At 44.6% G+C, this 23,515-nt stretch overlaps 1 protein-coding gene across 2 annotated transcripts in view; it reads left to right on the forward strand.

Annotated features, from left to right (window-relative positions):
• The first annotated feature begins 2,100 nt into the window (after window positions 1-2,100).
• The window catches only part of LOC124612906 (inositol 1,4,5-triphosphate receptor associated 2-like), a 191,308-nt gene continuing 169,893 nt past the window's right edge, over window positions 2,101-23,515 (forward strand). Inside the window, exon 1 of one of the 2 annotated variants that reach the window (XM_047141380.1) lies at window positions 2,101-2,181. In XM_047141380.1, the coding sequence (XP_046997336.1) occupies window positions 2,117-2,181 (65 nt within the window). In that variant the 5' untranslated portion in view covers window positions 2,101-2,116. The remainder of the gene's footprint in view (window positions 2,182-23,515) is intronic. The other variant, XM_047141381.1, reaches the window with a different exon arrangement.

Here is a 23,515-nt window from a genome sequence, read left to right on the forward strand (position 1 = left end):
CTAAGTTCTAGGGGACTGATGACCTCAGCAGTTAAGTCCCATAGTGCTCAGAGCCATTTTGAAGATGTCGAGGTACTCCCGTAGACACCAATATCCGCATATGTCAGCGACGGAACGTGTGTGGAACCTATTCGGATGCCAACTCCATACCAGTGCCTGCAGGCAGGATAAGAAGGACTAGTTTCACAAGTCGTTGTTCGGCTTGGCTCGTAAGAGCATACAACGCTTCCTTATGACACCTTTCTCACTCAAATCACTGCATCCTTCCAGGCCAGAGGGGGTGCAGCATCATAATGATGTGCGATCTTTTCTGTGTAAATCTGACTCGATATTGTAGTCAGTGAGGCAACATCACACATCCTTTCATGAGGTTTTGTTTCGTCCTCCATCCCTTCCAGCAGAGCAACCTCTCTCTCCTTGACGGTCAGTGTAACGCGCAGAGAAGAAATTTTGTCTGTAGTCCTGACAAAACTCTACCATCTGATGAGCAAGATGTTTGAGACAGGCGAAATTCCCTCAGACTTCAAGAAGAATATAATGATTCCAATCCCAAAGAAAGCTGATGTTGACAGATGTGAAAATTACCGAACTATCAGTTTAAAAAGTCACAGCTGGAAAATACTAACGCGAATTCTTTACAGACGAATGGAAAAACTTGCAGAAGCCGACCTCGGGGAAGATCAGTTTGGATTCCTTAGAAATGTTGGAACACGTGAGGCAATACTGACCCTACGACTTATTTTAGAAGAAAGATTAAGGAAAGGCAAACCTACGTTTGTAGCATTTGTAGACTTAGAGAAAGGTTTTGACAATGTTGACTGGAATATTCTCTTTCAAATTCTGAAGGTGGCAGGGGTAAAATACAGGGAGCCAAAGGCTATTTACAATTTGTACAGAAAGCAGATGGCAGTTATAAGAGTCGAGGGATATGAAAGGGAAGCAGTGGCTGGGAAGGGAGTCAGACAGGGTTGTAGCCTCTCCCCGATGTTATTCAAGCAAGCTGCAAAGGAAACGAAAAAAAAGTTCGGAGTAGGTATTAAAATGCATGGAGAAAAAATAAAAACTATGAGGTTCGGCGATGACATTGTAATTCTGTCAGAGACAGCAAAGGACTTGGAAGAGCAGTTGGACGGAATGGACAGTGTCTTGAAAGGAGGATATAAGATGAACATTAGCAAAAGCAAAACGAGGATAATGGAATGTAGTCGAATTAAGTCGGGTGATGTTGAGGGAATTACATTAGGAAATGAGCAAAGTAGAGGATGAATTTTGCTATCTGGGGAGCAATGGCAAGGAAAGCGTTTCTGAAGAAGAGAAATTTGTTAACATCGAGTATAGATTTAAGTGTCAGGAAGTCGTCTCTGAAAGTATTTGTATGGAGTGTAGCCATGTATGGAAGTGAAACATGGACGATAAATAGTTTAGACAAGTGGAGAATAGAAGCTTTCGAAATGTGGTGCTACAGAAGAATGCTGAAGATTAGATGGGTAGATCACATAACTAATGAGGAAGTATTGAATAGAATTGGGGAGAAGAGGAGTTTGTGGCACAACTTGAAAAGAAGAAGGGACCGGTTGGTAGGACATGTTCTGAGGCATCAAGGGATCACCAGTTTACTATTGGACGGCAGCGTGGAGGGTAAAAATCGTAGATGTCGACCAAGAGATGAATACACTAAGCAGATTCAGAAGGATGTAGGCTGCAGTAGGTACTGGGAGATGAAGAAGCTTGCACAGGATAGAGTAGCATGGAGAGCTGCATCAAACCAGTCTCAGGTCTGAAGACCACAACAACATCAATTGTTGACCGTCTAGGGTCGGCTTTAGAGTTCAACGATTCCTTAAACGGAACACGAATGGAGAGAGAAACGACGCGAACAGAGATGGTCAGGGGACTGAGGTGCAAAGATTCCTGGAAGCCGCCGGGTAAATTTCGCAGAGAACTGAGGCGCTGGACGTGTGTGTCTGTGTCGCCGGGTGGTGTTTGTCTGCGGCGTCTGTCGGCGCCGACCGCGCCGCGCCGCGCCACGGCAAAGATGGCGGCGGGCGTGACGTGACGCGAGGCAGCCGCGGCCGCGAGCCCGCCGTGGCGGAGTGGCAGTCCGCTGCCAGCCGCCATGAGGGCCGACGGCGCCAGGATGAGCTACTCGCTGGCCGACGTCGTGGCCGCGCTGCGCCTCAGGTACCGTACTCTGCTGTACTGCACTGTGCGTGTTCTCGTGCAGTGTGAGGCACAAAGTAGGGATTTATTTCGTCTGTACATTACTGGCAAAAACCGCTTATGTGCACAGTAGTTTACATTATAAACTCGACAAACGACAGTTATGTATGCGAGTGCAGGCTTTCTCGCCAAATTTCGTATATGAAGTCTTCACGGGTTGTCAGACGAGTAGCATCGTCGTCTCGTACCAACGTTTCGATGGAATGCGTCTCCATCATCTTCAAGCGAAGTCTTGTAACTGCGATGTATATCCTCCCCGTAGAGGTATGTTATATGCGAGTGCAGGCTTTCTCGGCGAATTTCATATATGAAGTTTTCACGGGTTGTCAGCCGAGTAGCATCGTCGTCTCGTAGCAACGTTCCGATGGAATGCGTCTCCATCATCTTCGCCTGAAGATGATGGATACGAATTCCATCGAAACGTTGCTTCGAGACGTACTCGGCTGACAACCCTTGAAGATTTCATGTTAGACAGTTATGCAGGTTAGTCATTATTACAACATGTCGATATGACCGTTGAGGTGGGACAACCCATTCTGTCGAGTCCAGACGAGTTCAGAGAGTCTGCACCTCTTCCCGTTACAGTCTCCACTTCCTCTGAATACTGTAACATGTATTTAGAAATAAATTCGCTGTTTACATTACGTATTTCGTCAAATATAAACAAAGTGCTTAACTTTCGACTACCACTCTGCGTAATTTAGAAACTACACTACTGGTCATTAAAATTTCTGCACCACGAAGATGACGTGCGAAATTTAACCGACAGGAAGAAGATGCTGTGATATGCAAATGATTAGTTTTTGAGAGCATTCACACAAGGTTGCCTTCGGTGGCGACACCTACAACGTGCTGACATGAGGAAAGTTTCCAACCGATTTCTCATACACAAACAGCAGTTGACCGGCGTTTCCTGGTGAAACGTTGTTGTGATGCCACGTGTAAGGAAGAGAAATGCGTACCATCACGTTTCCAACTTTCATAAAGGTCGGATTGTAGCCTATCGCGATTGCGGTTTATCGTATCGCGACATTGCTGCACGCGTTGGTCGAGGTCCAATGACTGTTAGCAGAATATGGAATCGGTGGGATCAGGAGGGTAATACGGAACGCCGTGCTGGATCTCAACGGCCGCCTATCACTAACAGTCGAGATGACAGGCATCTTATCCGCATGACAATAACGGATCGTGCAGCCACGTCTCGATCCCTGACTCAACAGATGGGGACGTTTGCAAGATAACAACCATCTGTACGAACAGTTCGACGACGTCAGCTCGGAGACCATGGCTGCAGTTACCCTTGACGCTGCATCACAGACAGGAGCGCCTGCGCTGGTGTACTCAACGACGAACGTTGGTGCACGAATGGCAAAATGTCATTTTTTCGGATGAATCCAGGTTCTGTGTACAGCATCATGATGGTCGCATCCGTGTTTGGCGACATCGAAGTGAACGCACATTAGAAGCGTGTATTCGTCATCGCCATACTGGCGTATCACCCGGCGTGATGGTATGGGGTGCCATTGGTTACACATTTCTGTCACCTCTTGCTCGCATTGACGGCACTTTGAACAGTGGACGTTACATTTCAGATGTTTTACGACCCGTGGCTCTACCCTCCATTCGATCACTGCGAAACCCTACATTTCAGCAGGATAATACACGACCGCAAGTTGCAGGTCCTGTACGGGCCTTTCTGGATACAGAAGAAGTTCGACTGCTGCCCTGGCCAGCACATTCTCCAGATCTCTCACCAATTAAAACGTCTGGTCAATGGTGGCCGAGCAACTGGCTCGTCACAACACGCCAGTCACTACTCTTGATGAACTGTGGTATCGTGTTGAAGCTGCATGGGCAGCTGTACCTGTACACGCCATCAAAGCTCTGTTTGACTCAGTGCCCAGGCGTGTCAAGGCCGTTATTACGGCCAGAGGTGGTTGTTCTGGGTACTGATTTCTCAGGATCTATGCACCCAAATTGCGTGAAAATGTAATCACATATCAGTTCTAATATAATATATTTGTCCAATGAATATCTGTTTATCATCTGCATTTCTTCTTGGTGTAGCAATTTTAATGGCCAGTAGTGTATTGAAACCTAAGTTTCGACCTCCTTTGCGGCGGCCGTCTTCAGAGCGACGAAACTGCACAAGATCCGATATATACTGAGGTCCACGAAGGGTTCTATCGATGCATTTCAGCGCCGCCGTTGCTCACGAAATCCGATGTGATTGCTGAAACTGGTAGAGCAATTACATCCATGTGTCTGAGCACCATAGCTACGTAAGATTGAGGCAACACAGCAAATTAGCAATAGCCGAAGAGCACCTGGGCTGTGGTTCGGCCATCAGTTTCCAAGAATTCACTGTGCTTGCCAGGCAGCCGCGGATTCAGCAGTGGAATACAAGGGAGGTTATTAAAGTAATTGCACTCCCCAACAACACGAATAGAGTGGCTACATGTTGCAGACGACCTGGCTGTCTGAGATTCCAGTCGAACGGGCAGCGAGTGTTCGCCAGCTGGCGGCTGCTCAACACCCGGCCTCACCAGCGTAAACACGCGGCCACGAAACAACTGCCGTGCGCCGTGACGTCTTGCCCCCGGGTGCAAGCTGCCGATTGGCTGTTGTCTGCCAATCACCTGCTAGAGTAACACAGGCAATAGCCTGTCGTACTGCGACCCCTCCACAGGCATCCTAACTTTGATCTGTCCAATGACGTTCGGCGAAAAGAAGTAGGTTGCCACGTGACAACAGGTATAGAGTGGTATATAGGGAAACACCATCTACAAGAACCAACAGTTAGTCGCGCTGAAGATGATCGCTGCAGTGACGGTCGAAACGTCAGTTGTAATTTCAAAACGACTCGGCCGAGTGTCCTATAGGAATTTATTGAAATTAACACTGGCTGTGGAACCGTCGCACTTATAAACTGTTCACCGTGAGAAATTAAGAACAAATAAATATTCAGTCTTGAGGTTTTTATTTACATAATGTTGAACATGAAAGGCTCTTTGTTACAAAAGTCTTATCCATATTGAGTAACACAAATAAATCCTCGATATCTGAGCATGTTTGATACAGTAATGTAATTGTACATCTGCGACTTCCATATTATACCGCGCTTTTTAGTGCCCTTAACCACATACACAGCTGGTCCCGGCGCAGGTTCGAGTCCTCCCTCGGGCATGGGTGTGTGTGTTTGTCCTTAGGATAATTTAGGATAAGTAGTGTGTAAGCTTCCCTGATGACCTTAGCCGTTAAGTCCCATAAGATTTCACACACACACCACACACACATTTGGGTTGCTCGTGGGGCTGGAAGAGATTCGCAAACGTCCAGCGTTTAATGTTTCGGTTTACTTCACTTTGTTTCGTTATAGCCCATTCGAAAAACATTCCTTGTACCTCATTTTACTCACTGCATTTAGAACCACTCTCCTCTGAGCTATAGTTTTTAGACTTGTCAGTGACCTGTCCAGATCATCTGAAGAATCCGTGTCTTCTTACAGCGACGGTCGTAGACCCTAACTTTTACCAGTATCTTTCACTATATTCACCAATCTGACGTTCACGTTTGGTGAATACTTTTTCTTGCTTATATGAGATCAGTCTCCTGATTCCACGGGCTGGATGCTGAGACAAGTGCATTTTCTTTGCATGTAACGTAATATCATATCTTTGTGTATAACATAATGTCACAGTGCAGTACTTCAGTAATGCTGCGAGTGACAGCTCTAGATCATAGAACATACTCTTCAACCAAGTGGAAGAGTTTTCCAAAAATGGTTCAAATGGCTCTGAGCACTATGGGACTCAACTGCTGTGGTCATTAGTCCCCTAGAACTTAGAACTTCTTAAACCTAACTAACCTAAGGACATCACACACATCCATGCCCGAGGCAGGATTCGAACCTGCGACCGTAGTGGTCGGGCGGGTCCAGACTGTAGCGCCTAGAACCGCTCGGCCACCACGGCCGGCAGAGTTTTCCAACCGAATACTATTTAATACGCTGTTAGACTCCATAATGAGACATCTAAGATTCTGCGGAAGGTTGTCGAATACGTGAGACTCGCTGTTGGACCCTTCAATCACTTCGCCTTCGAAGTACTATAAGATTAACAGTAGCTGTTGAGGAAACGAAAGTATCTGTGATGACAAAAATATTACTGAGTGTGTATTGTGAAGCAGTTGTCTGTTTAAAAATTTCTCTTCGTAGTTGTCGCAGTTGCATACAGGCTTTTCTTTTAGATTTCTGTCAATAATATGCATCTAAATTACAAAGCTACGTTCGCAAATACGTTATACAGGGGAATAATACAAATAAATTGCGAAGTCTTGTCTGTACTAAGCTCGTAACATACAAAAGTGCTGAAACGTCGATTCACCGTGACATCGCAATGCGACATTCTCATTATAAAAATAACATCGTATAGTCTCCTTACTGAAATCGCTATACTGCGTTAAAAATTAGGGGGGGACGCCTTGAGCGCTTGAAACACAATGTTGCCATTACGGCTGGCTCGCCGAAGCAGCGCGGCCCGTTCCATTGCTCGTTGACACGCTGCTGTAGAGAAGGACGGCAAATGATCCAGCGGCCGCTGTCTGCCCTTAGCTGACTCATGATTGGCGGGCGGTGGGGAGAGGCCAAAGCTGAAGGCGTGAGAACTTGACGTTGACGACGCTACGGCGGGAATTGGGCTGGCTAAAAAGAGACCATAACACCCAGAGCTATGAAACTGTAGAGAAAGAAGGAGACTGCAGTACATGGATTACATCCAGCAAGTAACTGAGGACGTAGGTGGCAACAAGTGCCAGTCTGAGGAGGAAAAGTTGCCATGGTGGAGGAGGAATCCCGTGCTGGGCCGCACAAAACCACTCGGAAGACTGATACCAATAATTTCGATTAAAAATGCAGTCGAATGTACACATTAAGAGTTGTGTTATAATTTTAAGTTCAGTGTTTAACACGATAAATCAAGTATTACATTTAGAAACTGCGCATGTGCCTTTAGGCAGATTTAACAATGGCGCGCAAATTACGTGGACTACACTCATCCAGTATTAGACAATAAGAGCTCTTTGCAACTTCCAACAAACTTTACATATAATTTGCAACCTTTCTGACACATTTTTCTCGCTAATACGCTCCACTACAAAATGAAAGAGAGCAGGTTTATCGATTACTAGATTGTTTCCTGTTCATGCATCAGGCCGATATGGTAAGGTTCCAAGCTTCAGAGGTATTACTCATGTTTCTGTCAAACGGGACCCTTACTGAGTACTCCTTTCATGTATGAAGTACATTTCATTAAGATGTTTTAATTTATTATTTCTTTACGATTTACTCTGTTCACCATACATTTTGCAGACAGTATCCACACATACCACGAAAAGCTGCAAACTTGTGTCGTTGTACGACACGTTTCAGGAGATACGCTATCATAAACACTGAATCATAATCACCCAATATTGGTGCTGACTTTTTCATTAGTTTGTGGCTGAGTAATGTGAAACTAATAAACGAAGATATAATTGGGGTTTTGCAAATTCAAATATTCATCACATTGACACATTTGTAGAGTAATCCGACGGGCGTTCGTTTCTTAATGAATCGGGTCGGTGACTAGTTTTGGTTAATAAGTTTACGAAACAGTAGATAAAAAATATTTATGCAAACATGTTCATATTTGTCATCTGAAGAAATTTTAATCATGTTCCGAATTCTGATTTAAATCTTATTGTACTAACCCGCCTGTATAAATTTTACGAGCAAGGGATGAGGCTGTTGAAAGTATATATAGAAAGAAATGTAGTACAGCATATTTATCGAATAAAAATGTTTAGTATATAAAAGCTTTTATTGCCTAGACCGCAGTTTATGGCTCAAATGGTTCAAATGGCTCTGAGCACTATGGGACTTAACTTCGGAGGTCATCAGTCCCCTAGGACTTAGAACTACTTCAACCTAACTAACCTAAGGACATCACACACATCCATTCCCGAGGCAGGATTCGAACCTGCGACCGTAGCGCGCAGTTCATGTTTCACAGCTACTGCAGGATTACTAGTTTAGGTCGCTTTCAGCAACGACCATCAGATCTGTAAACAGTTAGAGGAAGAAAGAAAAAAAAGAAAAAACAAGAAGTTTTTTTGCATAGTACAGTAGAAAAAACTAAAATGTGTAGCAGCTGAACAAAATGTGCAAGGAAAACCAACACCAGTAGTAAAAGTGAACATACAACAAACTCCTTAACACTGTTGTAGAGGTAATGCGTTGGTGCATTTAAGATGACACACGGTTCATATCGTAAAAACGAGTTGAGTGTCCATTGGAAAACGTCATAATTAGCAACAGTGGCGCAATGACATGCATTAGTATTATGGACAACAAAACTGGGGCAGCATGAAGTTCAAAGCTTTATGGAGAGCGAGCCGGGTTCTAAACCTGCCTAAGTAACTCAAGACAAAACATCTTAAACCAAGAAATTTTAAAATTATACAGATAACAAGGGAAGTTATAATTACAAGACAGGGAATCTGTCTCATCTATATAACTGGCAACATGCTAAACGTGAAACACAAATCCTACGTAAGCGTCAAGTGATAAAAACATCAAATTTCAGTGTAACGCGAAAAATGTGAACAACATGCCGTAATCTCGCAAGTTATAAAGAAGTAAAACGGCTAGTTGCATAAGTAAAAATTCAATGAAACTCACATTAAATGTAATTGTACAGCAGATTTTATAGTCAGAAAAATACAGGGCGAAGAAAATATTCGCGCACTCGGACTTCGCAGAGCGACTCCTCAAAAATGTCAGTCACAAAATTTCGTCCTGCGAATATTTCGGGCAATAAACGGATGTTAAACATTTTCAGTCTCGCAACACTCTAATCACGTGTACGGTAACTACCTGCACCCTGGTGCAGTAGATAGCGTTTAACGTTAGCATGGAGTAGGTGGAGGGTTCGGTTCTGGGTTGAGGCATATTTGTTTTTATTTACTATAAGTAGTGTGCGTGGTACGGTATCTGGCGTCTTAATCGTCGTACAGCGATTACAGCGGGTCTTCTACAAAACATTTGCAGTTACGTACTACGAGCATAGAAATGGAAATACAATCCTTTCATTGGTCGGGTTTTAAAGAAAGCTTTTGCATGTCGTTGACGCGAATTGTTTCGCACCACTGCATCTACTCCAAACTTCTTGGGTGTACACTCCCCCAATGGTCCCATTGAGTAGATGGGACAATGAGGTGAGGGTAACCAGGAAACAGTTTTGGAATCTAGTAGGAAAACCACGGAAAACCTAGATCTGAATGGCCGGACGGCTAAAATAAAAATTCTAAACTCTCCATTCTACTTTGTCTATCTCTGAATTGTGGATGCCACAGGTTAAAAAGTGCTTCATCTGTTTCGTACTTTTAATTAAGTCTGTGGTTGACGCAGTGTTATGATGATTCTGTCTTGTGCACGTGTAGCATTTCTGAACTGAGTATTCTGTTTTGTAATATGAGGAGTCACCTTACTGTAAAAATATTGAAACGCATTCCATTCGTAGCTAGTTTATATAAGACTTTACGTTCTCCACTTGCAGCTCTCGTAAAAAAAATTGCTGAATACTTTTATTACCTCGACGTAAAACCCACAGCTTCACCCTAGTATATTTCCTTTTTTTCCGCCGTTTCTCATCCAAATGCACACACAGTGCAATTGCGGTGCAAGCAACTGCAGCGCACAGTAACAAGTTGTTGTCCGCCATCTCGAACTTTGGCGAAAAATGTGATGGCAGTGTAATATCACTTTTTAGCGCCACGTCAAAGGTCTTTGTCAATGAAATATGTAAGCTCGCGCGCATTAAAATTGTCTTTGCGATACTACTTTGGCCGAGTTGTCTAACGAGGCCGGCCGGAGTGGCCGAGCGGTTCTAGGCGCTACAGTCTGGAACCGCAGGCCGCTGCGGCCGCAGGTTCGAATCCTGCCTCGGGCATGAATGTGTGTGATGTCCTTAGGTTAGTTAGGTTTAAGTAGTTCTAAGTTCTAGGGGACTGATGACCTCAGCGGTTAAGTCCCATATTGCACAGAGCCATTTCAACCTTTTTTTTTGTCTATCAAGAAACAGAAGGGTAAATAAAATACACGTACTGCGGCTGCAGCTCGATCACTGGAGCAGCGGTCGCTCCTTCTAGTTGTGAGTGGAACCACTCATGCGTACCTGTTGAGGAAGAGGCACGCACCGACACGCACTTACCATGCTTGATCCACCTTCAACACTTAACATTCATCCAAATTATTTCACATTCAGAATATGTGATAGCCTCACCAGATGTTTTCGTATTACTGACAGTTATAAAGAAGCCTTTGTCACCGGCGTCCAGCCTATTGGTGCGGTATACATTCCAGTGGCAGTTTTAAAACTCATCCCTATTCACTTCTGGTTTCTTCCAGCTCTCTGTTCCCACTACTGCGTGGGCGTTATTACCATCTACAGTCGAGACAATTCTTTGCCACTTTCAGTGAATAACCTGCAGTTAACTAATACTATACGAAAATTTTATTTTAAAGACACCAGTTGCGATTGCTACCCTTTATAATTAATGAACTTTATATTTTGCCTACTCCGATTGAAGTACGTAATTTTTTATCGGGTCGGCGGAAGCGTTTCTCTATCCTAAAACAGCTTCATTAGCAAGCCACACATGCTTTAATGCTCCAGTGGCCTCTCCCTGCCTGTAAGCCGGCTGGAGTGGCCGTGCGGTTCTAGGCGCTGCAGTCTGGGGCCGAGCGACCACTACTGTAACAGGTTCGAATTTTGCCTCGGGCATGAATGTGTGTGATGTCCTTAGGTTTAATTAGTTCTAAGTTCTAGGCGACTGATGACCTCCGAAGTTAAGTCGCATGGTGCTCAGAGCAATTTGAACCATTTGAGCCTGCCTGTAATAAACGCCTGATCAACATGTAGGATTTGTTCAGGCGTAAAGTCAAGCGCCGGAACGGGAGTCGGGAACGAGAGAGCAGAGACGGCTGTGAAGAAGACGTCAGCCAATCTGACGCTGACCGACCCCTTTCCAGGAGGACAACGCGACAGCAGTGGCCTCTATGCGAAGAGGACGTAAGCGCCGCGCCCGACTGGCCGCGGTCCAGTTCAACAGAAGCTTCACGACTAGCGACCTGAACAGAAGAGTGAACCGTATTACTTCACTTTTAATTAGGAATTGTATACAGGGTGGTCCATTGATCGTACCGGGCCAAATATCTCACGAAATAAGCGTCAAACGAAAAAACTACAAAGAACGAAACTCGTCTAGCTTGAAGGGGGAAACCAGATGGCGCTATGGTTGCTCCGCTAGATGGCACCGCCATAGGTCAAACGGATATCAACTGCGTTTTTTTTTTAAATAGGAGCCCCCATTTTTAATTACATATTCGTGTAGTACGTAAAGAAATATGAATGTTTTAGTTGGACCACTTTTTCGCTTTGTGATATATTGCGCTGTAATAGTCACAAGCACATGGCTCACAATTTTAGACGAACAGTTGGTAACAGGTAGGTTTTTTTAAATTAAAATACAGAACGTAGGTACGTTTGAACATGTGATACATATACCTTTGTTAACTCATCATTTCTGAAAACACATGCTGTTACAGCGTGATTACCTGTAAGTACCACATTAATGCAATGAATGCTCAAAATGATGTCCGTCAACATCAATGCATTTGGCAATACGTGTAACGACATTCCTTTCAACAGCGAATAGTTCGCCTTCCGTAATGTTCGCTCATGCATTGACAATGAGCTGACGCATGTTGTCAGGCGTTGTCGGTGGATCACGATAGCAAATATCCTTCAACTTTCGTCCGCAGCTCGTGGTCGTGCGGTAGCGTTCTCGCTTCCCACGCCCGGGTTCCCGGGTTCGATTCCCGGCGGGGTCAGGTATTTTCTCTGCCTCGTGATGACTGGGTGTTGTGTGATGTCCTTAGGTTAGTGAGGTTTAAGTAGTTCTCAGTTCTAGGGGACTGATGACCATAGATGTTAAGTCTCATAGTGCTCAGAGCTATTTGAATCCTTCAACTTTCCCCACAGAAAGAAACCCGCGGACGTCAGATCCGGTGGACGTACGGGCTTCGAAGACCAATCCACCTGTCATGAAATATGCTATTCAATACCGCTTAACCGCACGCGAGCTATGTGCCGGACGTCCATCATATTGGAAATACATCGCCATTCTATCATGCAGTGAAACATCTTGTAGTAACATTACGTAGGAAATCAGCATACACTGCACCATTTAGATTGTCATCGATAAAATGGGGGCCAATTATCCTTCATCCCATAATGCCGCACCATACATTAACGCGCCAAGGTCGCTGATGTTCCAATTGTCGCAGCTATCGTGGATTTTCCGTTGCCCAATAGTGCATATTATGCCGCTTTAGTTTACCGCTGTTGGTAAATGACGCTTCGTCGCTAAATAGAGAGCGTGCAAAAAATCTGTCATCATCCCGTAATTTCTCTCGTTCCCAGTGGCAGAACTGTATACGACATTCAAAGTCGTCGCCATGCAACTCCTGGTGCATAGAAATATGGTACGGGTGCAATCGATGTTGATGTAGCATTCTCAACACCGACGTTTTTGAGATTCCTGATTCTCGCGCAATTTGTCGGCTACTGATGTGCGGATTAGCCGCGACAGCAGCTAAAACACCTACTTCTGCAGCATCATTCGTTGCAGGTCGTGGTTGACGTTTCACATGCGGCTAACCACTTCCTGTTTCCTTAAATGATATAACTATCCGGCGACGGTCCAGACACTTTGATGATGTCGTCCAGGATACCGAGAAGCATACATAGCACACGCCCGTTGGGCATTTTGATTACAATAGCCATACATCAACACGACATCGACCTTTCCCGCAATTGGTAAACGGTCCATTTTATCACGGGTAATGTATCACGAAGGAAATACCGTCCGCGCTGGAGGAATGTTTACGTGATACAACGTACTTATACGTTTGTGACTATTACAGCGTCATCTATCACAAAGCGAAAAAGTGATCCAACTAAAACATTCATATTTCTTTACGTACTACACAAATAAGTAATGAAAATATGGGGGTTCGTATTTAAAAAAACGCAGTTGATATCCGTTTGATCTATGGCAGCTCCATCTAGAGGGCCAACGATAGCGCCATCTGCTTTCCCCCTTCAAGCTAGGCTAGTTTCGTTCTTTGTAGTTTTTCGTTTGATGCATAATTCGTGTGATATTTGGCCCGGTCACGATCGATGGACCACCCTGTATACTGAAGAGATTTCTTATTTGCATGTCGCCCTTTGCTTGCGACAATTCTGTGTTATTGTCAAAGTTTTGTCATTGTTTATTTCATAGAAAACTCATTAACACGATTTGTTTGAATGTTGTCTAGCGGTCCGAGAAGGCAGGCTTCCTAGACCCCACAGATTTGACGTCAAGGTAGGATGCAACAGGATTCTACAAAAATAAGGGGGAGCGGGCGTTCTTATCTTCTCAACCTTGTATGCCAGTCGCTGGAATGAGCCAAGTATGACCTTGGAGCCGAGACGATGGGCATCGTTCGTTACCAGGTCTGCCAAAATTTGCAGTTGGTTGCACCTTCTCCCCTCAGTGACTGGTGGAACAGCCTCAATATGTTGAAAGAGGGCTCCAGGCATACAGAAAGAGTACATAAAGTCATCCTTTCCATCTCTTGCTGTCATTTCCTTAAGGAGCACAATTATTCTCTGTGTGCTCAAACTGGCGACCGATAATGGACCCCATGCCCTTTTGAACTTAATGCACCATGACACAGAAAACAGCAGGCTACCCAAAAGGTGATATGTGTCTCAGTGGTTCAGTACCAGTTTCAGTGGAAGACAGCGCCTCTAATTTGTTGATTAGGGGGTGGATATTACATACTGAGTTCTCCCTGGTTCGTGCTGCTCGTGTGCAGTGCCTCTAGACCATTGGTTTCCAACCTTTCTCAGATGGTTACCCCTGCGTGCATGAATGCAATTAGGCGTTAGTGAGTTCCTCCCCACCCCACCCACACTCCCCAACATTATCACCAACTTTAGCACCTAACTAAACTGCAGAATGAAATACTTTTCTCTTTTCTTGGATCACTTATTTTTAAAATGATGAAAGACGAATTATATGGTTTTCCGGTCGTTTAGGGCCCAATCGATATGGTCATGAGCCCATATATGTGTGTTCGCTTAGAATGAATGAGGACGGAATACACGGTGCATCGTAAATACTGCTCACAACTACTTCTCAGATAAGGAAGCTAACTACCTACAGTGAGGGTAGACACTTGTTACAAAATATACTTTCCGTGCATTACTCCTTCCCACTGCGGCACTTGCTCGACCTGCACACAGCAACCCCATTAGCAATCGACAAAGTGAAAATGTTACTCTATACTAATTGTTCATAAATCATTTGATAGCAGCATTCCTGACTTCTGAACTGGCAGAAACTGGAAGACTTCAGGCTGTTAATTCGTTGTGTCTGACTACAGCCACTAATAGTAGCAATAATAATAATAATAATAATAATAATAATAATAATAGCACTATGTACAACACTATAGTAGTCCTTATGTAGTTACTGCTGCGTTGTGCTGTCAATTAATTTATTCATCTGTTTCGAAGCGAATAACGAAGCAATTTCTGAACTACTGCAGGTACTATCTGCAGTTTGGAGAAGACATTTTCTTGAGATATTTAGCATTTGTTACAAATATGTCTCACTTTGTCATCGGCGATGTACGGGAAAAAGCACAAAATACGTGTGTAGTGGGTGGACTCTGTGAGGAACCTGTAACCTCCATCGCATTCATGCAACTAACAGAGGAAAAGTAATTGTTGATAACTTACATAATCAATATTAAGAGTCTTACAAAATTATGATAATAGAGATGATCTTTTGAAAATAATTTAGTGACTGAAACAGAATCGAATTGTTTAGTTTTCACTCCTCAGAAAATATCATTTTACCCTCAAGGCGTAATTACCCAGGTTGGGAACCATGCTCTAAACCTACCACTGACCGCCACTCAGGGTCAAGTGGGCGGATGGTGATACTTCTTGTACTTGCTGTGGCAGCTTCGCACAGAACAATCGTTCTTAGGTTTCTAGTCTCATTACTTATTACATTTTCCCATTGTAGTAGAATTTCAAGTCATTTGGCGGTTTCTGTAACTCTTCGGAGTGACCATCAACTTTTTTCAGAATGTGAACAAGTTAGTGAATTCTCACATCACATCTTCAACTGGAACTGGCGAAAGAAATATTTTCCTTCTCTCGTTGGATACGCTCTGTTTCAGCGTCGCCCTACTAAAATTAGCGTAAAACAATTGAACCAGTTGATAGTTAATGCAGTTGACGCTAGCGTATTTTGTGACTCGCTGTTCATACAGGAAAATCTATTACCAAAACATGATCCCTACTGTCTGTTTTTGCGTCGGTACCCCTCGACATCCACCACGGGAAGAAAAATTAGGTATGCTCTCTTCATTTATTCTAAAACAACTGTTCAGGAGGCGATGACAGAGAAAAAATTGCTCCGTGAGCGCCTAATAAGTAGTAACGGATACATGACGGAAAAATAAAACGCGGAACGAAACAGGAAAGAGTTATGTTGCAGTTAGAAGAGGTGTGATGTGTTAGAGCACCGAGGTGAATCCTTTCCATGTAATATCTTATTGTTTATTTTGAAAACTGGTGTTGGTATTCTGTCGGAGACTTTTTCAATATCTAATTTCGTCTCTGCTCTCTTCGTCTGTAATGAAATGTATAGTTATGATTTTAATTAGCTTTGTTCTAAATGTTCAAATGTATGTGAATTCCTAAGGGACCAAACTACTGAGGTCATCGGTCCATAGACCTACTTACACACTACTTAAACTAACTTAATCTAACTTACGCTAAGTACAACACACACAATCATGCCCAATTAGGATTTTTTGTCGCACTGTCGACTATCTTACTATACATTGTGTCATGGGATAGCGATGTGCAAATATATAGATGGCGGTAATTCGCTTACACAAGGAATAAAAGGGCAGTGCATTGGCGGAGCCCTCATTTGTTCTCAGGTGATTCACGTGAAGAGGTTTTCGACGTGATTATGGACACAGCATGTTGTTATCAATGGAGAGACGTCTACAGACGTTAAAGTAACCTCTGGCGTGCCACAGGGGAGTGTTATGGGACCATTGCTTTTCACAATATATATAAATGACCTAGTAGATAGTGTCGGAAGTTCCATGCGGCTTTTCGCGGATGATGCTGTAGTATACAGAGACGTTGCAGCATTAGAAAATTGTAGCGATATGCAGGAAGATCTGCAGCGGATAGGCACTTGGTGCAGGGAGTGGCAACTGACCCTTAACATAGACAAATGTAATGTATTGCGAATACATAGAAAGAAGGATCCTTTATTGTATGATTATATGATAGCGGAACAAACACTGGTAGCAGTTACTTCTGTAAAATATCTGTGAGTATGCGTGCGGAACGATTTGAAGTGGAATTATCATATAAAATTAATTGTTGGTAAGGTGGGTACCAGGTTGAGATTCATTGGGAGAGTCTTAGAAAATGTAGTCCATCAACAAAGGAGGTGGCTTACAAAACACTCGTTCGACCTATACTTGAGTATTGCTCATCAGTGTGGGATCCGTACCAGATCGGGTTGACGGAGGAGATAGAGAAGATCCAAAGAAGAGCGGCGCGTTTCGTCATAGGGTTATTTGGTAACCGTGATAGCGTTACGGAGATGTTTAACAAACTCAAGTGGCAGACTCTGCAAGAGAGGCGCTCTGCATCGCGGTGTAGCTTGCTCGCCAGGTTTCGAGAGGGTGCGTTTCTGGATGAGGTATCGAATATATTGCTTCCCCCTACTTATACCTCCCGAGGAGATCACTAATGTAAAATTAGAGAGATTAGAGCGCGCACGGAGGCTTTCCGGCAGTCGTTCCTCCAGCGAACCATACGCGACTGGAACAGGAAAGGGATGTAATGACAGTGGCACGTGAAGTGCCCTTCGCCACACACCGTTGGGTGGCTCTGAGCACTATGGGACTCAACTGCTGTGGTCATTAGTCCCCTAGAACTTAGAACTACATAAACCTAACTAACCTAAGGACATCACACACACCCATGCCCGAGGCAGGATTCGAATCTGCGACCGTAGCAGCAGCGCGGCTCCGGACTGGAGCGCCTAGAACCGCACGGCCACCGCGGCCGTCCCGTTGGGTGGCTTGCGGAGAATAAATGTAGATGTGGATGTAGATGTAGACTCTCGACGGGAACCGACAGGCTTCGAATGCGGAATGCTAGTTGGAGCTAGAGACATGGGACATTCCGTTTCGGAAATCGTTTGGGAATTCAGTGTTCTGAGTTCCACAGTGTCACGAGTATGCCGAGGATACCAAATTTCAGGCATTACCTCTTACCACGGACCATGCAGTCCGACCGATAGCGCCGAGTTCGCGTAGACTTGTCAGTGCTTATAGACAAGCAACACTGCGTGAAATATCCGCAGAAATCAATGTGGGGCGTACGACGAACGTACCTATTAAGACAGTGCGGCGAAATTTGGCTATGACAGCAGACGATGGACGTGAGTGCCTTTGCTAACAGCACGACATCGCTTGCAGCGCCTCGCCTGGGCTCATGCCCATATCGGTTGGACCCTAGACGACAGGAAAACAACGCCTGGTCAGATGAGTACCGATTTCAGTTGGTGAGAGTTGATGATATGGTTCGATGTGGCGCAGACCCTCTAATCCATGGACCCACTTTGTCAACAAGGCACTGTGCAAGGTGATGGTAGCTCCAAAATGGTGTGGGCTGTATTTAGATGGAATAGACTGGGTCTTTTGTTCCAATGGAACCTATCATTGACTGGAAACAGTTATGCTGTGTTGCATGGAGACCATTTGCAGCAAACTACGATGGAATTTTTATGGATGATATTGCGCCATGTTACCGAGCCGCGTTCGCGATTGATTTGAAGAAGATTATGGACAGTTCGAGCAAATGATTTGGCCACGTAGATCGCCCGACGTAAATTCCATCGGACAGTTATGGGACGTAATCGAGAGATCAGTTTATGCACAAAAAGCTGCACCGGCGTTCGTAATTATGGACGGCTGTAGAACATCATGGCTAAATATTTCTGCTGAGGATATCCAACGACTTGTTGAGTCCGTGCCATGTCGAGCTGCTTCTCTATGCCGGGCAAAATGGAAGTCCTACACGACATTGGGAGGTACCCCACGACCTTCGTCACCTCAGTGTATTCAATTTGTGCATGTTCAGCCCTGCTTCATCTCTACTAACTTGGCTTCGGACCCTAGATGTCAGTAAATTTTTCACCCAAAATTAACGTATTATTCAGGATCGGAGATGATGTAAGATTGTGTTTTCCAGTCATTTGTGCAGAATGATTCATTCTAGTTCGCAGTTCTGCAGCTTATGGATGAGGGAAGATATTAATCTTGGGGAATGTTTCGCTTACACGTCAAAACTAAAAGTTTACCGCCAGTTATAAGTTCCCGGTTCATGTGGCGCAGCTGTCTCGCTAACTGGAGTCAAGTACCCGCATATGTTGCAGATTTCGCTAGTTCCACTGTAAGTAGGCTGTTGAGGTTTTTGTGCTGGTAACAAAAAAATGGCTCTGAGCACTATGGGACTTAACATCTATGGTCATCAGCCCCCTACAACTTAGAACTACTTAAACCTAACTAATCTAAGGACAGCACACAACACCCTGTGTTGGTAACGCTATGTTAAGTAGGCTGTTTGGGTTTTTATGTTGCTAACGCCACGTAGCGCTCTGTGTGAAAATCACTGTCTGTGCTGTGTGCAGTCTGTGGCTGGTTTGCATTGTTGGAATTTTTGCTATTGTAGTGTGGGGCAGTTGTATGTGAACAGCACGTAGCGTTGCGCAGTTGGAGGTGAGCCTTTGGCAGTGGTGGATGTGAGGAGAGAGATGGCAGAATTTTGAGAGCGGACGATCTGGACGTGTGTCCGTCAGAAAAAGGAAATTCGTAAGACTGGATGTCATGAACTGATATATATATATATATATATATATATATATATATATATAATGACTTTTGAACACTATTAAGGTAAGTACATTGTTCTCCATCAAAATCTTTCATTTGCTAACTTTGCCTATCAGTAGTTAGTGCCTTCAGTAGTTAGAACCTTTTATTTAGCTGGCACAATTGGCGCTCGCTGTATTGCAGTAGTTTGACTAATGAAGATTTTTGTGATGTAAGTGATTCATGAAAGGTATAGGTTATTGTTAGTCGGGGCCATTCTTTTGTGGGGATTATTGAAAGTCAGATTGCGTTGCGCTAAAAAATATCGTGTGTCAGTTTAGTGTTGATCTGTATAAGTAAACAGAGAAATGTGTGAGTACGTTCAGTTTTGCTCAGCCGTTTGAAAATCAAATAACGTAGAGATTTTCCAGCACTGTCATTTATATATTTTTCTGAGGGAGTGTTTCACCGTAAATATATGAGCACACCTAAAATTACATTTTTCAACGGTGCGAATCACCACAGCACTGGAATCTTCATGTAAGAGCGTCGAACGACTGACTGGAAGTCTCGCGCAGTATCAGTGGTGTTTTTTTTTATATATTTTGGCGGGTGGAGGGACGAGTTTGCGAAAGTTTTGACCCATATACCACCCCTTCCAACAGCTCCAATGCCGCATAGAAACAGCAGCCTGTGCAATAACTGGATACATGCTCGGAAAACCAAGAGCAGCGATCTCGAAATACGTCTCCTTCAAGCGAAAGCTGGAATCGTTTCGTGCAACAGAGCGCGCCTGCTTTCCTCGCCACCCACTGTTGGCTCCTTTCGTTAGTGACGTCGATATGGACGGACGCTCGAGGAACTTGCGAGCGACGTTTCGTAGAGTGACTGGCGAACGATGGAAGTCTAACAGAGTAGTGCCATATCCTGGAAGGCAAGATTTTCAAATCGACTGCCAACCGCTTTCTTGTGAACGCGAGAGTGCTGGCTATTTCTGTGTGGCGCCCCCGCACGACGTCGTTATATATAGAGTGTTTTGAAAAGGAGCGGGACTTTGGTTTTCAGCACTTTCGACCGCGACTCAAAAGACGCCCAGTAAACAAATCCCGCGCATCTGTCTTCATGACGCAGGGGCATTTTTCTTTTCAGTGGCGGAGCTAGCAGCGCTTGCTCTCACGGACTTTAACAGCGAAAAGTGAGCAGTGGCGTTCATCAGACACAGAACAGCGGTCGATTCACGCTGGGTCCAAAAGAACGGAACGGAACGTTACCGCCGTAAGGAGGAATATTCAAACTGACAGAATGTGAATAGAACGTCACTTCGCTTAACCCAGAACTGTACACTGAAAGGCATGACAGCACAAGTTATACAAAGACTCGGAACGTAGTGCCAAAAATTAAGTAACTAACTGTGTTGGAGTTTTAGACCAAAAGATAATCTTAAAGCAAATTCTCAACAAAGTTATTATTATAAATTTTCCACGCTGATGGTAAGTGCAACAATACCAAAACTGACGGCAAAACATTTCAAAACACCGATATTTACACAGTGTGATACTGTGTTCATGTTATAGATTTTCAGGGATGATAGACAAAGGTAAATGTATCATTCTGAGGTAAGAGACCCTGGTCGAGTCGAAAGTTATAAGTGAGAATAGTTCTTAGATCTCTGACTGTGGAATGCACGTGCCAGTAGTGTTGTTGCTAAGTCTGTAGGGCAGTCAGTCCGGACGAGCACGTGTTATTCGTCGATGGGCACGTGTTATTCGCCAACTGGTGTGGTTCCACCACGATGGAGATCCACGTCACATTGGACTGAGGCTCCGTGAACACGTGGATCAGACAGACCCTTAAAACCGGATATGCAGAGGAAGTTCTGTTTCGTGGCCAGCACGATCGCTTGATGCCACCCCTCTTCATTCATGTGAAAAGTAGAGACTGAAGACGATCTCCTGGCAAGAATTGTCACTGCGACAGAACTCTGTGCGACGATGGCTTGCCTGGATCGACGTTGGACAACCCCATTTTGAAAAGCTCGTACTTCGTTACGGAGACTGCGGTCTAATAAGCGCTGTACCATATAGCCACAGTTACTACCTGGAGGATAGTACTGCTGCTCATACGTCATGCCCTAGCGCCCTCTCCTGCCGTAGTAATTGGCAATGTTCTGTGCGATTCACTTCTCTTGCTGACATCTGCAATGGATATGATACACCATTGTACACAATGGTTTTGTATCCGAACCGAGAGCTTGCCGACATGATGTTTACTTACGGAAAGGCAAATGGAAACGGGCGGCGGCAAACAAGGTTGTATCAGGAGACCTATCTCCGCCGACAACAATTACGGCATTCATCAGTGTTTCACCGTTTGTCTGAGACAGGGTCAGGAAGCAGAAAGTCGTGAAGGACGTACCCGAAATGTTCGGACACTGACTTGGAGGAAAATTTGATTAACACTGCGAAAGGCGACTGCCGTGTCAGTAGCAGCCAGTTGGCCCGACAGTACAGGGTGCGCCACACGAGCGTGTGGAACATTCTCCGTGACAGTTGTTACTACCCTCTCACTGACAGCATGTGCAGGGCGTACTACCGTCAGACTTTTCACATCTGGAGCAGTTTTGTCACTGGTTTCTTCACCAGGCAACCACGAGTCCGGGATTGGTGCTATCATTCCTATTCACTGATGAGGCTGCCCATACGTGGAGTGGTATCTTCTGCTTTCATAACACTCATCTGTGGGATAGTATGCAAAAACCCCGTTGTATGGTGACAACGAGTCATCAGTATCGATGCAGCCGGAATGTGTGTGACAGAATAATTGGTGACCATACATTGGGACCAGTATTCCTTCCACGTCGCCAAAGAGACCGGACCTATCGGAGTTTCATGCGGGTGACTTTGCTTCCCTGCTGGAAGGAGTGCCAATGATGATTCGAAGGGTTACGTGGTTGCTACATGATGGTGCTCCAGCCCACTTCACCGTTAACGTCCGGACGCATCTCAATCGTATCTTCCCCGGTCGATGGATCGGACGAGGGGGTCGGTCCAGTTGCATAGTCTGCTCATTCACCGGATCTCAACCCGTGCGGTTTCTCGTTATGTGACCATCTGAAAAGTACCGTGTATGCCGAGCCCATTCCAGATGTGGAGACACTGGAGCAGCGTATTCAAGCTGCCTTTGACACTGTTCGGATGCAGCCTGACTGATGTAAACGTGTGAGACAGAACATGCTATGGTGTACGCAATCATGCGTTGTCGCACATGGAAACCATTTTCAACACAAACTGTAACTGAGGCTGCGTGGTATAGCGCGTATTAGACCGCAGTATGATTGAATAAACGTTCTCTAGAATGGAAACCATTCCTTTCCGAACATCAGTTAGACATTTTTTCTGCTTTGTATTCTCATCGATCCCGCGCGACTGCTACGGTCGCAGGTTCGAATCCTGCCTCGGGCATGGATGTGTGTGATGTCCTCAGGTTAGTTAGGTTTAAGTAGTTCTAAGTTCTAGGGGACTGATGACCACCGATGTTAAGTCCCATAGTGCTCAGAGCCATATTCTCATCGATCAATCCCTAGCGTTTGTACACGGTGTAAAAAATCATCCTGTCTATATAGAATCCATGAAACAATACTGAAAATGCAATACATGGAGCTTTTTTATGCTATATGTTGCGGTTTGCGTTTTTTACCTACCAAATAAATTCGAGTCGACTGTAATTTTTTCCAATCATTAGAGCTGATATTTTTTCTGCTAAAGATGCATGCTTAGTGAATATTGTTTCATTTATTTGCGTTCTTATCTAAACACAGTGTTGGGTTTTTCTTTGTCCAGTTAGTGCAAAACCTAAATTATTTTCATCACTTTCAGATATTTAGCGCTTTTCTGCGAGAACAATTAGAGGACAAATGAAGCGTTAGTGAACGCAGGGAGAACAGGATAACTTCGCGATATGTCCTGCCAGTGTCATAACGCCTTAACTTTTTTCCAGAGAATGCTTGACGGGGACCTTCCACTCCGTCCCGTCGACTGGCTGTGTATACGGCGCCATTTGTAACGCAGTGTGGAATGTTTTGATGTTATATTCCTTGGCCGGCATAATCACGCGCAACAAGCCAGTGCACCAGTGCAGTATTCCGTAAAGCTCAGCGGCCTTGTAACACTGGCTGTGTGCTATCAGCGCTGCAGGGAAGGCTGGTTGCCAAGTCTGTGTTCA

Source organism: Schistocerca americana, chromosome 4 (genome assembly GCF_021461395.2).
Source record: "Schistocerca americana isolate TAMUIC-IGC-003095 chromosome 4, iqSchAmer2.1, whole genome shotgun sequence".
NCBI classification, from domain to species: domain Eukaryota; kingdom Metazoa; phylum Arthropoda; class Insecta; order Orthoptera; family Acrididae; genus Schistocerca; species Schistocerca americana.